This window comes from Cucumis melo, chromosome 5 (genome assembly GCF_025177605.1).
Source record: "Cucumis melo cultivar AY chromosome 5, USDA_Cmelo_AY_1.0, whole genome shotgun sequence".
In the NCBI taxonomy this organism is placed as follows: Eukaryota; Viridiplantae; Streptophyta; class Magnoliopsida; order Cucurbitales; family Cucurbitaceae; genus Cucumis; species Cucumis melo.
The window spans coordinates 16,652,503-16,668,825 of NC_066861.1; the positions used below are offsets into that span (position 1 = coordinate 16,652,503).

Below are 16,323 nucleotides of genomic sequence, written 5' to 3' on the forward strand. Positions count from 1 at the left end.
CAAATATATTACGCGTGCGTTATTGGCGGCGTGGTTGACGAGGTACTTTCGGTATTTTACACGGTGGGCCTCTAGGCTTTTTCCGCTTTTAGAATTGTTCTACATAATGTAAATATTTTTCCGTTTTTTTATGTTTTTGAAAATAACCCTTTTTTTATCTTAATATATATATAACAATTTTGAGAAATCAACCTGCCCATTCAAATTTTACAAAAGAGTAATTAAATTGGTTTAAAGTTGATTGTTACAAACATAAAAACATTCCCATTACTAAAAGAAAAACAAATAAAACTAAGAAAGGTAGTATAATTAATTTTTTTAAAAATATTTTACACAATAAAATTTCAACTAAAAATATTTGAAAATTTAATTTATAATTGTACTAACAAGGCATTAAATAAAATATCAAAATAAAAATAAAATTTAGATACTATTAAGCATAAAAAACCTACAAGAGAGAAAATATGGTAAGAAGTTATGGAAAGTAAAGAACATTTTCAATTATCTTAATAGTTACGAGAAACAAAGTTTTATTTGATGCTTCCATATGATAATATAAACGCAAACTTTAGTATTCAAATGCTATAGATCAGTTGTTGCATGCATGAAAGAGAAATATATAAAGCTAAAATATATAAAAATTTTCCTTCTTCAATCTCACAAAGAATCAATCCAAAGATCCATCTCTGAGATCCAATCATCCCAAAGCTCCCTCTTATTGCAGCCATCTTCATCCTCCATTGCTTTGAGCACTTGTTGATCAAATTGGAATAAGTCCATTTGCATGTTTCCTAAACTCATGCTACTATTTTGTTCAATAACAATCGGTGTATTTTGATTCTGATTATTTTCTACCAATATTCCTTGGCTTTCATTATTATTTTGATCATCGTCATCAACATATTCTTTCCCTTTCGATTTGCTGCTTTCTTCTTGAAGTGGTTTCCACTTTGATGGTTTCCCAAAAATGGATCCTTGTTTTACGGAATTTGACTTCTCAACTACTTGACCATTCAACTTTTTGCTCAAATGACAATTCCAATAGTTCTTTATGTCATTTGCTGTTCTTCCTGGTAATCTTCCTGCAATGATTGACCACCTAACATGGCAAAAATAAAAGAAATAGTTGAACAACAAGAAAAGATGGGTACTAATAACATATATAAGTGCAACAAAATTTCAAAATTTGCTAAACTAGATTCAGCTCATATAAAATGTCTAAGACGTCCTATTTAATTAATTTATTGCGACAGACTACTCATATATCAACGGAAAAATTCTGTCTCATTTGTAACACAATCTATTAGTAAAGCTTAATCCATGATAGACTTAGTCCAATGATAAAGTTTTTCAATAATACTTACATAGTTTACTATTTTGTTGATATGATATGATAGTGTATTGGAAAGGAAGCCATAACAAGTGAAACATTATTATGGCACAATGATAAAAAGAGCTCTAATTAATGCAAAAGTAGACTTCTCACTTCTAAAAATCCGACAATACTTGACACCTGCTGTTTTGAAATACATGATAGTTCTAATAAAATCTATCTAGTAAAATGTCAATAATAACAAAAAATGGAAAAATGCATAATTTTGGTATTTCTTTCAATACTTGACAAATTAAAAATGTCAAAATTAGTTTGTTTTAAGGAAATTTTCATAAATATAACTAACCAGTACAATATTTATGACCCGTGTAACAAAATCCGTTAAGTTATACATGTTTTAAATATTATAGGTTTGTCCTTTCGTCTTTTATCTCATCTTCGCTGCGATTTCTTTCCATCTCTTTTTTTTTTCTTTTTCTTTTTCAAACTATTATTTGGTTCAATATCGTATATCAAATATAAAATATCTATTTTTTTTTCAAACTTTTATTTGGTTGTTCAAAATGTGGAGACTTGAAAAAACATCATTTAGATTTGGGTAGGCAAATCTAAATGATCGTCAAATTAAAAATAACGATCGTGTATAAAAAAATGTTTAAAAAAATCGTTTAGCCAAATCACGCGTGATATATTTGGTACAAAAAATATAAACGATCGTGTACAAAGAATCTTGAAAAAATAAACGATTGTATAAATAAATATAAATGATCGTGTAGCAAAAGAATCTTGAAAAGATTCGTTTAGCCAAATCTAACGATTGTGTTCAAATTTTGAAAAAAAAATAGTTTAGATTTGGAGGATTGTGTAACCAAATTAAACGATAGAATTGAAAAAGTAAATCGTTTAGATTTGGAACCAAATCTATATATTACGCACGTTTGTACCAAATATATTACATGTGACGGGACATTTTTTATATTTTTTTATTGTGGAATCATGAGTTTTTTCTGTTTTCGAAATTATTCTATATAGTATAAATATTTTACTGTTTTGTTATATTTTTTAAAAGATTATTTAGTTTTATTTATTGATATTAAAAGATTATTTAGTTTTATTTATTGATATTTTTTAAATGTCAAAAAATACATATGACTAAATATTTTTCTTTCTATCCATTTTCTCTCTTTTTTTTTTTTCTCTCGATATTTCCTTTTCCCCAATTTCATGAGAACCCTTTCTTGTTCGCCTTCCCCAAATTTTTCCATTGGCAACGTATGGCCATGGATCCCACTCCCACTCCTTCTTTCTGTTCTTCTTCCTTTTCCCATTCTTTCTTCCCGTTCCTCTACCCAAACTCATCGGCTGCCACACCACTTTCACATACAGACAACTTTTTCGCATGACATTCCACCACAGACGACTTTCACACAAGAATATAGATCTAGTGATTCTAATTTTCAATAGTATAACGTTCAAAATAAAATAAAATAAAGAGATCATAATAGAAAGAACAAACAGAAAATAAAGATAAATTAAAGACTTGCCTGTTGCCCAAGAGATTGTGAAGGTTGAGAATGAGGTCAACTTCTTGTGGTGTAAAGCTTCCTCTTTTGATATTTGGACGAAGATAATTCAACCATCTTAGTCTGCAACTCTTTCTACATCTGTTTAAACCTTTTTCATAATCCCCAAAATCACACTAATTAACTTCGGTTTCGGTTCTTAAAAATTATACAATAAAACAACTAAAGTCAATTGTAAGCACTACTTACACCTTATAGATATTTCTTTGAACTCACACACAAACCAAATATTAAAATGAGTACAAAAAAATTCAAAATCACAAATTTAGTTTATAAACTTTTAATATTCTATTCTACGGATCATTGAACTTTAAAAATGTCTAACAGACCTTTGAATTTTATGTCTAATTACGTTGTGATGTATAGATTTTTCTTAAAAGAATTAATTAATCTAGTTGTTGTTGAAATGTCAAGAGTCCAAGAAAGAGACTCACAATTATAAAATAGATAGAATACTCTTTTATTGTCAATTAAAATTTAAACTTTCAATTTTCTTTGTTGATTAACTCTATTTTTTTTTTTTAAATGTGGAAAGGCCAACTCCATATTTATCTTTTAACGTAAAATTGAAATTCATAAATTTATTGTATCAAAATTTAAAAGTTTAAAACTTAATAAACAAATTAAGTAATTTACACTTTTAAAAGTTTATATGGACCAAGTTTTAAAATTTAAATACCAAACATGCAATTCAATCCTAAAACTTACTCTTTTTCAACATATATATTTTAATTGATGGCACCATTAAATGGTAATTCATTTAAGTATATATAATTTTAATCTACCACACATCTAAATGTGTTATTATGGTGAATATAATATTAGAGAAAAGAATAATAATTTAGAATAGGTTCATGCAAAAAATCCAAACATACTGCATTCTCCCAAATAATTACTAGCAAATATAACAATTATATTCAAAATAATGAAATATATAGCAACATTTTAAAAAATTGTAGATATAACAAAATCTGTCAAAATCTATCAATGATAGGAATATATTATTGATAGACCATGTAGCAAATGTTGGTCTATCACTTATAAACCATAAGAGTCTATCAATGATAGAAGTCTATCATCGATAGACTTTGCTATATTTGCAATTTTTTAAAAATATTGCTACATACTTAATAATTATTTTAAAAATTGCTATTCATTATAATTATCCATGATATATCCATCTTTGACCATATGAAAAAGTTGGAGGCCAACTCTTATAAACATTTGATCCTTGAAATAAACCATATCGAGGAGGCTATAGCCTTAAGAGTGAACAATAGATCGATAAGGACCGATCAAGCAACCATATTAAGAAGCCAACCTTAAAAGGTGCACACATTACCAAAGTACATGAACTAAAATACAATGTGGAAACTACGCAGTATCTAAACCTAAAAGATATATAGTAAATCTATATATTCGTCTAATTAATTTGTCTCTCAAATCATTCTTGTAATATTTTATACCTAATTTATGTACAACTTTTATACAACATGCTTGTGAAGCATCGAATTTTGTTCAATCCAAATTGAAAGTTGAAAAAATGTTTAATTACATTATTCTAAAGTAAGGACAAAAGAAAGAAAAACTTTCAAAATTTATAACTTACCCAATTCTTCACCGGAAGTTTATCTTCTCTACCCAACCCTTGATTTAAAAAGTAAGCATTAATAATGGTTGATGGTGAGGTTTGGAAAACAGTGCCACCAACTATATTTAAGAAACGACATCGTTTTTCTTCTTTGGTACTATCATTAGCCCCATATGTTCAAAACATATGGTCTAAATAAACATAGCTCAAAATAGCTAGCTCCCTAAATGTGACCAAAATGCAAACTCAAGTTCATGAAAGTGTTTGAAGAAATGCCTAAAATAGACGATGCAAAATTATACACACACCACATGCAGCATTCAAAGCTATAACAGCTAGATGACACACATGTGCATCATTGCATCTTTGTTTTTGTGGAGGACCATCTCTATTATCTGCCCTTGTTTCTAAATTCAATAACATTTATGAAACTCTCAATTCCAATGTTTTATCGATAGCTTTTGAAGTAGATTGTTCACGAGTCCGTCTAGGTTGGATTGAGAAGTATTTCTAACTCAATTATTCAGATTATCAATTTTGTAGAGAATCATTTATCTTATTTGTCATGTAATGACCTTGATCCGTACTATGTACTATATTTTAACAAAGAATGAAATTGATATTTGAGAGGGGTTTTAACCTAAGGTTGGCTTTTCACTTTGTCTAACAACATTGTATAGTTAAATATATATTGCATTTCTAATACATGTGAATATAAATTAAAATATCTTTATTCGAATGAGATACTAAAAATGGATGTAGTTTTAAGTATATCAAGATTTTATATTATTACTTTTATAAGATGGCTATAAAATCTATCTATATTTTTTCTTTACCTAACATTTTGCACCTTTTTTTTTTTTTTTTTTTTTTTTTTTTTTTTTTAATTTGTGGTAATAAATGTAAACACGTCAATATTCTAGCTTTGTATTAACGCATTCAAAAGAAAAGTATCGTGTGAGATATTCATTATTTGGAAATCCATTTAACTATCTACGTATTCATCCTTTTCAAACTATTATTTCAACATGATATCTTCTTTGAATATGAATGAAACTTATACTCCTATAGTTTTGAATTTGAAAGAAATAGTAATATTTGTTCATTTTCTTTTTGCGATTTCTGTGAGAACTGAACACAACTATAGAAAAATATTTCCAATAGTAATTGATATAGTAAAATTGGGATGCAGAAGTCAGCACAATTTAGCTAACATATGGATGTGTTAACAATGAAAAGATTTATATTTCGACAGTACATAGGTAGTCACAAGAGAAGTTTGAAAATTTGAATGCTATGAACATAAACCATGTAACAAGTAATTTATAACTCAAACTAAACTCAGAAAATTTTTAAATGATCAAGTCACCAGTTTATCTGGTTAGGATCAAACTTGGAAATGAGTGAGTTTATATAGAAAACTATAAAGACATAGATATAAATAAAAAGCAATTATGAAAAGTAGAAAGAGCAAAATGAAACAAACCAGCCAATTGAGGAACACGATGCCATTTCCCTTCTCCATACTGTTCAATGCATTTCTTGAGTAAGTAATCTTCTTCTTCAGTCCAAGCAATGCCTCCCATTGAACCTTTTTTTTTTTCCTCTCCTAATTTTTGGGTTGAAGGGTTGAAGATATATATAAAAAGATTGTCATCAAGGGAAGAAAGTGAGTTATTATTGTGGAAAAAAAATAAGAATGGAAAATGGTCCATGTTTCTAAGACACTCCAACCCTATGCATGTTTTTGATGAGGCAGCATGAGTATGGGTTCGTGCTAAGTCATTTTCAAGTAAGCAAAAAAAACAAATAACAACACTTTTTAACTATTTTTTCCATTATTAATTATTCTTAATAATCATATTATTATTACTTCTACTTTTGTGTAATTTTTTTTTTCTATCTTTAACAACTTTTGATGATGGAAGCATTATGAATAAACAAACATGTTGATCATTTGAATAATAATTATAACAATGTATTAAAGAATGAAAAATATAATTAAAAACTTTCATGTCCAATTTCTAAAAAGAAAAAGAAAAACTCATCTTTTAGTTCCTAAAATTCCAACTTAAAATGTTTCAAATAATTTCCATCAAGAACTTTTTTCATTCTAATGGGTCCATACCGAATTTTACCATAAAAATATATACATCCACCCTAATTACATCGGAGTGAATTTTCATTAGATTATAAAAGAAGAACCATGAAAGAACATAAATCATGAAACTAATAATTTTTGGCTTGAATCTGAAGCGATTAAGATAAATAGTGTCACTTAACATTGTTGTAATGCCAAAATTTGTGAGCCATGAAAAACACCAAATAGACAAATTTTGCAATATAGAAATTTAGGAAATGAAAGGGTTATATTCCAGGGGGCTACAAAATCCAAGAATATTGCTTTGAGGAAATAATACAAAGGCAAGATGAAAATCAAAGCGAGAAATTTTTTTTAATGTACCTTTCTAGAAGCAATAATGGAATGAGGCTACCCTAAGAGTTTTAAGAATTGTCTTAGAAACATTGGGGTAATTTTTGTATATTTTCATGGCTTAGAATGACTTATTAAATGTATAATAGGTATTGCCAAAAATTATTCGTAAACGTTGGAATGCATTGAATGTTAATCAATATGTTATGTTCGGTTGCTTCCATTTCTTTTATTTATTTATTTAATTAATTAGTTATATTATTTTTTTTTATCCTATTTAACAGAAAGATTAGTGCTTCTGGTTGTTTGGATTCGATTGGATTTTCTCGAGTTGGTTTGCGACTTGTTATGGGTTTTTATATGCAAGAATATGTTGCTTTTTTTAGGTGACTTCTTGACTGAACTGCGCTTTTGATCTTCGAGGATTCCTTGTTGAATCTTAGGAGTTGTATCTCTGAACTTGGTGAATCCATGGTATGTGATACCTTGCTTCTATCATGGAAAGGTGTTGAGAAAGCAGAAGTTAAGAGAATAAAGACAGTCAAGGGAATGCCTGACAGACTATGTTGCATTATGATATCTAATTTAGAGGGAGCATGCTCTAGTATTCATGAGACAGAATCAAAGTACAACAATCCAAGGAAGTTATATCTATAAAACTTGGATTTGACAATGTGTTTGATTCTTCTATATCATGTTGATGTTCATATAGTTGAGAGTAATCTTGAACTCATGAACTATTTCATAAGGCAATATATGATTTCTCCTTATGGGTCAGAGACCCCCAGATGTAGATGTTGTGGCAACGAATTAGGTCATCAACTCTTTTGTGTTCTATTATTATTTATACTTTCAGTTACTCTTGTTGTTTCATCAATTATTAGCCTTAATATTAGCTTCAGAAACCAGGTTAATTGCGTCATTTGGTATTAGTGTGTGGTTTCATATGTTAAGTTATGGATATCATCTATGAAGGTAGGTTTACTACTAGACCTCTAGTGCTTCATGGATCAAATTACGCTTATTGGAAGGCCATAATGATTGCTTTTCTAAAGTCTATTGACAGTAAAACTTGGAAGGCAGTGGTGATTGGATGAAAGCATCCCAAAACAATTGATGTTGATGGTAAGGTCTTGGCTAAATTAGAATTGTCTTGGTCTAGTGCATTGGATGAAGCCTCTCTGTAAAATTCTCGTGCACTAAATGCAATTTTCAATGGTGTAGATTAGAATATAATGCCTTTAAATTCATTAATACATGTTCCTCAACCAAGGAGGCTTGGGGGATTTTGGAAGTTGCATATGAAGGAACGTCTAAGGTAAAGATATCTCATTTTCAAATTTTAACGTCCAAGTTTGAATCTCTTAAAAGGACAGAAAATGAGATGATAGTAGAGTACAACATACGGGTATTGAATGTCGTTAATAAATCATTTGCTTTTGGAGAAAAGATTTTGTTGGAATTTATGTCTTAAAACTTGTAGTTTGTAGTTAAAATTATATTCTATTCAATAAAGTGGTTATTGAAGACTTATTAGTGAAAATTAAATGCTATAATCTTAAACTCAATAAATGAAGATCCCGAAATTATCTAGCATAGACTTGAACTTTATATAGAGATATAAAAGTGGATCAAGTTCGAGTATATAACTCAAATGGTCTATAGTGTATGAATAAGGTTAGACACCTTATTCTAAGAACACTATGGATGTGGCTTGCTTTGTAATTAGTACAAATGATGTGATCTTGAATTGTTCATGTAGAGACATGAAAGTTAGGGCATTCTATGTAAAAGGTTTACATAAAGACTAGAACCATGAAATAGTCACTATTAAGTTATAACACCGTTGACTATATAAAATTGACTATTTCGATCATTGACGACCTAGGTAACTTAATCTTAATCCTAAACTAACTATAAACTTTTATTCAAATGGAATTATCCTTAGATCTGCATAGATGGGGGCAACTTAACAGCGCTGGCCCAATAAGCCACCCATTTTAGGGGGTAAGACCGAGTGGATGGCTAGGGACATAGAGAGCAATACGAAAATAACTTCGACTGGCTATAGGGTTAGTAGATAGATTGTTCTCTTAAGGACTGAATCCAAGTCTTGAACAAGGGGCTCCACCCTCTCATTGGCCCGAGAGGGATTCGGTTTGTAGATTGAACCTAAAACCAATTGTTCAATAGTGGATCTGTGGGACTTAAGGAACAAGCTAGGTGATGTAGTCTCGGGAGTAAAATAATATTTTGAGCCAGTTGAGATTACGAATAACCTATGAAAGATTAACTTACTGGTCATGGTTATATCAGATGGACACAAATATATATATAGTGAGGGAAGTGCAACTACGAGACTTTAGTGGAATGATCCGTTAGTTAACAAATATTTATTAGCTCGGTATAAAAGGGTTTAACTAGTTAATCTCGGATGATTGGAGTCCATGATCAATAGATCCATTAGATTCCCTTGCTAGCTCATATGAAATTAACTTAGAACAATATGATTTAATAATTTGAATTGTTCGAATTAGGTAAAGAGAGATAAACGGACGAATATATGTTATATAACAATCGATTATTAGTTTTAGATAAAGCTTTATATTTAAATGTGATTTAAATCTAAAAAATATGAATATGAATTCATATTCAGAAGCTCAGAATTGATGGAAATGATCAAAGTTGTAAAAGTCAAAATGTTGACTTTAGACTTTGAAAAGTCAAATTTTGACTGGCTCATATTCAAGTGTGATTTGAATTTCAGAAAAATGAATGTAGATTCATGCTTGGGAGGTCAAAATTAGTCAAGATGGATAAAATGGTAAAAAGTCAAATGTTAACTTTTGACTTAAAAATCAAAGTTTGACTTTTATTTAGATGGTCAAATGACCATATTGCCCTTGGACTAAGTTAGTAGGAAAATACAATATTTCGTTGGATAATCCCACTAACACTTAGTGGAATAAATGGCTACATGAGATATAGACACCGAACCCACTAAGTTCAACTAATGGTTAGTGGAAAGATAGGTGTTGAGATTTTAAGAACAATTACATGTATTTTTTCATGTAATCTCCTTATAAATAGGGTCTTTTTCAAATTGTAAAGAACTTTGCCATTTTTAGTAATTTTGAATTACAAATTTTTAAACTATTTTTCTCTAAAAAATCTCAACCCTTAAACTTCACCTTCAATTTCCATTCCTCTCTCAATTTTCTTTACCTAATCGGGTCCCACAACCCGTTTCTAAGTCCAAAGAATAGTAGGTCAACACTAGTGGTGGTCTTGGTTCGAGTTCATGACAAGATTATCGAGGAATAAAGAAGCTATGAGGAAAAGTTTTCTTCTAACCCTAATTTCATTTAATTAGGGTAGATTTTGCATGTTATTTTCTAAAATGTTTAGATACATCTATAGTATTTTTTTTTTTATTCGAATTTTTGCTGCACTTGTTACTATTCTCCATTAGATTTCTGAAACAAAACAAGTCCAGAAGATGTTGCGTTCCATACCACAACGTTTTAACATGAAAGTTATAACCATTGAAGAGGTAAATGATATTTCTACATTGAAACTGGATGAACTGTTTGGTTCTTTAAGAACTTTTGAACTTACCCTATGTGATGACAATAGGAGGAGCAAGGGTGTGGCCTTGCACTTTGTTAGTGATGAAGACATTCAGTACAATAAAGATCGTTTTAATGATAACAATTTACCTGATTCCATAGCTTTTTTTGACCAAACTTGTTTTAAAGGTTGTTCATCATTTTAATAAACGTTCATATAGCTTTGGAGGACAATATAACAAAGATCACAACATCCCTAGCATCTCGACCTTTAGTCCTGTAACTAATGAAGAGATAATGACATAACTATTAATAGTAATTCTCCAAGAATTTTCCGAAGCTTTAAGTCAAGTGTCGGTAGTGTGAAGAATTTTGGCACTTGTGCCAAGACTAATTGCAAGATCCCCAGGAGTATCAAGAGTTAGACTTGCGTGTTCCCAAAAAAATAAGAGGAAAACAAAATATAGTTAAAAGAGAAAAATATGCAAGAAAAATATATAAAATTTGGACTACACTGGAAGCCATTAATGTTTTTACCCAAATAGTTGAGAACCTTGAAATATTGATAACCTAGCATCATAATAAGATTCCTCTGTGTTCCTTGTCACTTAATCAAGATAAAAAGGAAATGGTTTAAATTGCACCAGATCAACCTTAAGTTCCAACACCTTCTTTTACTAGTCCAAACCCAATCTAATAACATTTAAATCTACAAAGTAAATTGAACTAATTAATCATTGTTAAATTGTATGGAATATCACTATTTCATTGATGATTCATCGATAATAATCACAGATTACAACCCTATATATAACCATATTAAAACACACTAAAGGAAAGAATATATAAGAATAATATAATATTTCCTAAGAATAATATTTCCCAAAAATACTCTAATTATGTCAATACCCTCCCTCAAACTAAAGATTATAACAAACTTGAGTTTGTTAGGAAAACTTACTAAGCAAATCAGTAGATATAGGATAGAATCAGGAACCCACGAAGAACAAAATCACAAAGAACTTCTAGGCGGGAGACAGATCCCACGAAGAACGAAAGGAAGAACTTCTGAGATGGAGACATAGATCCTTATATAAAGATCTATAAAAGAACCTACGAAGTTTGTAAGTAATTTTACAAACTGAATCACAACGGAGGACAGAGAGCTTCGTCTTGAAGCAAACGGAGATCGGAGAATGGGGCGGTGGAGAGTAGAACATGAGACTAGATTTTACGGAGACCGAAGAGCGGCTGAGAAAGGGGGTTTTGTTGTTTTCACGGAGAGTAGACGGAGCTGATGCAGATGGTCGACGGATTGATTTTTAGGGATGACGGATGAGTTTCGCTGAGGGAATGCGACAGAGTTGCAAAGTTGAAGGCGGCGGCGGCGACGGACAGAGCTAAAACGACGGAGTTTTGTTGTTGATCGCTGTCGAAAACAGTGATCTGAGCTACGCGGGGACATCACTGTGCGTGGTCGGGATCGTTCGTGGACGGAGTTTCAAGCTCGGCTTCGGAGGTGACGGAGAAGCCAACGATCGAAACTTTTCGACTGAGACAATAAAGAGATTTCGGCTTCAGATGCGATGGGCGGAGGTTCGCGGACGGCGGATGGAGAGGGAGTCACCGCAACGAAACGCGACGGGGAGCGGAGCTTCGCAGACGGCGGACTGTTCAACAATGACTGGGTCGTTGTCAGAGCTGAACAGAAGAGAAGAAAGTGGAGGCTTGTTCACGGGCGAAGAAGAAGAAAGGGGAAGGGTTTTTTTTTTAATGTGGAAACAAATAGTAGAATGAGAGATTACATTTTGGTCTGCTGGGTCTGCCTCCGTCAATGACTAGTCATAGACGGAGGCAGAGATCGAACAATGAGAAAGAAACCTAAAGCTCTGATACCATGTTAGATTGTATGGAATATCACTATTTCATTGATGATTCATCGATAATAATCACAGATTACAACCCTATATATATAACCATATTAAAACACATTAAAGGAAAGAATATATAAGGATAATATAATATTTTCTAAGAATAATATTTCCCAAAAATACTCTAATTATGTCAATAACCATTGGGAGTAACTAGAGAAATACAAAAATCAGATAAATTTAATGTCATATATTCAAACCAAACCGGCATTAGAAAGCAATAACATATATGTTTCAATAGAAATCATTCATATCTTCTTACATTAAGTAGAGAAAGAAAATATCGTGCACATTGGGAAGAAAGTTAAAGAAGAAAAGACGATGTTAAGCATATGCAAGACTGTTGGGATTGTCTCCTAACCACTGAACAACCAAGCAGTTTTGATTGAAGTTATATCTACATCAAGATTTGAAAAATTATCAGCAATTGAACTAACTTGTCAGTACTTTTTTAATAACGACAAGTTTTGTTAATATTTCTAAGGATAAGTAATTTTAGCAAAATACTTCAATTATAAGAACTTAACTGGAAAGTATGAAAAGAAATCACTTTCATATCTGTTCTACATTCTTGACAGTGTTGCTGAGATACCTCCAGATCATGATATAAAATTACTTTTCCGTTTGCAAGCATATTATTCACAAAATTTGACTTTTGGTAAAAACATTTTATGTCACTCAAAGCATGAAGATTTTGAAGGAGAGCACTCCCACACATAGCACACCTAATATGGAAATTATGAGATGCAACCTTCATAAACATATGGAAAGAGATTCCATATTACATACTCCTATCATATTCTTGATTTTCAAATTTTGAAATTTTATAGGGCAATTAAGCACATATAGAACGATAAAAGTATATAACAATTAGATTCCAGGTACCCAAAATACTGGTATAATTTACCCAAGAAAAACTTTCAGCACCACCAAGCACAGAGTTTGAAGAACCATCAAAAAAATATTTCAGGAAGAATTTTCCTTAAAAATATAAAGATCTTGTGCTATCATCATTTTTAGGTAAGTTTTTAAGCTATTGGCTCATAAAGGAATGAAAAACCTGGTAAATACCTTGAAGTATTGATCAAAATCGATTCATCGACGTTCAGGAGCAGTGGTCGATGAAATGAAACTTGTAAAACGCATGAAAACAATGTAGCTTCAAGTGTCTAACCTAAAAAGGAAGAAGAAGACTAACATCGAATCATTAGATTGAAGTGTCTAATAGCAGTAGGGAGACGAGCTGGTAGACGAAGAAACTAAGTGAAACCCATATGGATGACGGTCAGTTGCCTTGTAGAGATGAAGAGAATAGAGACAACGAACAGAGAGACGATGAATAAAGAGACGACAAATAGAGAAACGATGGATAGAGACAACGATGACGAATAGAGAGACGACGATGAACTAAGATGAAAGTGTGGTCATCATCGATTGAACGACAATCATAAGAGGGCAACAAAAGAGATGAGAAATCGTCGTTTGAGAGGGTAGGTATCGCACGCAATCGTGTGAGGGGAAAAGAAGAGATGAGAAATCATGAAATTTGGGCACAAGTGGGATATAATTATTATGAAAGATTTAGAGGAAAGACCTAATTTGGCTACAAAATTTCGGAAGTATCCTAAATTATATATTTTTTTACTTAAATAGGAAATCACTTTTTTTAAAACTATTTTATCCTTATCATTAACCATTAATATATATAATTTTCGATTTTAATAAATAGTTATTTCCTTAATTATATTATTGTAATAATAATTGTATAAATTATAATTTCTGTTTCTATAATTACATTTAATATGCATTAATTGATTAAATAAAAAACATTTTTAATTTTCTCTTCATTTAATTTCCTTAATTATAAATGAAATATCTTTATAATGCAATAACATATGTTTTAATATGGAAATATTATTAAAAAAGTATATCTTCATATAATTTTTCCTATTTTTTCCTCCTCCGTCCTCTCTCTTGGAATTTTCGTGCTCTGTTTTATAGTTCAATTCCTGTTTGTATTTTTTGATTATATTTCTCACGATTAATCTTCTCTATTTACATTCTTCATCTCTCGAAATATACTAATTTGCCGATTTTGTACACAGTCGTTTCTCTTTCTTTTTCCGTTGAAAATCCTCTACTGCCGGAAATCGATTTTGTACACAGCCGGTTCTTTTTCTTCTTCTGTCTTAATTCCATCCCCCTTCACATATATCCGATTAGTTAAGATTTCATGATATATATACCCAATTTTTAGTAGTTAATTTACAATAGTAACGTTACAGTAGTTATTTTTCTTATCTCTTCATGTAAATATATACCCAATATACTGTATTTTTTATTTAGACTTTACGTTTCTGTAGTTATTTATCATAAATGTGTATTGAAATATATACCCGTTCATATTAACAAAGTACATATTCGTCCGGATTGACAATTTCGAAGTATATTTAATTTGATATATACCTCTTACTATTTTCAATATTACATATATTTTGTCATATAGTAATACTTTCATATGTTTTTAATATGTTTTATAGGATGGTCAGAATTGCAATATACTTCGATGTGTTTTTCAATGAATCACATAATTACGTTAGTTTTAGTGTGTCCGAGATTACAGTTAATGAACATATGTGCTATAAAAATTTGTACAGTAGCCTTAGATCCAAGTTAGGCATTATTATTGATATGAACTATATTTATATACCTCTGCCTAGGTCCTATAGAATGTGTTAAGAAGGATTTGGCTATAACGAATGATAATGATGTTAAATGGTTTACCATATAATAACATCAAATGTTGAGCGTCATATTGCCCTTATTGTTCATTCTGTTGGTCCTTTATCTATTTATTTGGGTTCTTCATCGTCAAGTTCTTTTCAAACTCAAATTCATGATGATGGGGGTAGATTTTTTGAAATTATAGATATGTCTAAGGTAGATTCCAATTTTTCACTAAAAGTCCAAGACATGTTTTCAACTAAATCTTTGTTCAAAAAGTGTGTAAAAGTCATTGCTCTTAAAGATAATTTTCAGTACCTTACTGTGAAATCAAACAAGGAAGTTATGATTTTGCAATGTGCCATTAAAAACTATAAATGGTCCTTGCGTGCTTCTTGTTCTATTCATTGGGATAGGTCAATATAGGTTGTTACTAGGTTTGATTTAAAACATACATGTTCAGTAGATGTTCCATTAACGAATCATAGACAAGCCGCATTTACTGTTATCAAGGACCTAATTAAGAACAAAATTTCTTTAGCTGGTTCTGAATTGTCAACTTCCAAAGATATAGTTCATTTCATTCGTGCTAAACATGGTTTAAGTAAATCTTACCAAAAAGCATGGCTTGCTCGTGAGGCTACGTTGGATGATATTCGCGGATCTCCTGAGGACTTCTACAAGATGTTATCCAGATTTGTATACATTTTGGAACTCAACAACCTAGGTATATTAACAATATACTTGCGTATATTGTTATACATTTTTCTTATATGTTCTTATTTTTTTATGTTTATAGGTTATGTTATTGAATATAAAGTTGATGCCGATGGTAGATTTCTTTACTTCTTCATGGCATTATTCCGTTCCATTTCTGGTTGGCAACATTACCGTCTAGTCATTTCTATTGATGGAACTAGTTTGAAGAATAAGTACGGTGATGGTACTTTGTTATCTGCTTCAACACCTGATGCTAATGATCAGATCTTTCCACTAGCTTTTTGTGTTGTGGATTCTGAGAACAATTTCTCATAGACTTGGTTTTGCAACCAGTTGAAGAGAATTATAGGTGGCTAGAATGAGGTTGTTATAGTATCTGATAGGCATAAAAGTATATGCAAAGCTATAGAGATAGTATTTTCCAACGTTTTACATTGC

At 30.7% G+C, this 16,323-nt stretch overlaps 1 protein-coding gene across 2 annotated transcripts; it reads right to left on the reverse strand.

Annotated features, from left to right (window-relative positions):
- Positions 1-475: 475 nt before the first annotated feature.
- On the reverse strand, positions 476-13,959 carry LOC103485861 (transcription factor MYB90-like). 2 transcript variants are annotated; one of them, XM_008443587.3, is made up of 4 exons: positions 13,513-13,959; positions 5,994-6,116; positions 2,878-3,007; positions 476-1,099 (listed from the first exon to the last, which is right to left on the reverse strand). In XM_008443587.3, exons 2-4 carry the CDS (start codon positions 6,091-6,093, stop codon positions 658-660), a joined length of 672 nt encoding a protein of 223 aa, XP_008441809.2. In that variant the 5' UTR covers positions 6,094-6,116; positions 13,513-13,959; the 3' UTR covers positions 476-657. The 2 variants fall into 2 exon arrangements, 1 of the variants encoding a protein (XP_008441809.2); XR_007820904.1 differs by lacking the exons at positions 476-1,099; positions 2,878-3,007; positions 5,994-6,116 and adding an exon at positions 12,617-12,838.
- Positions 13,960-16,323: the final 2,364 nt, after the last annotated feature.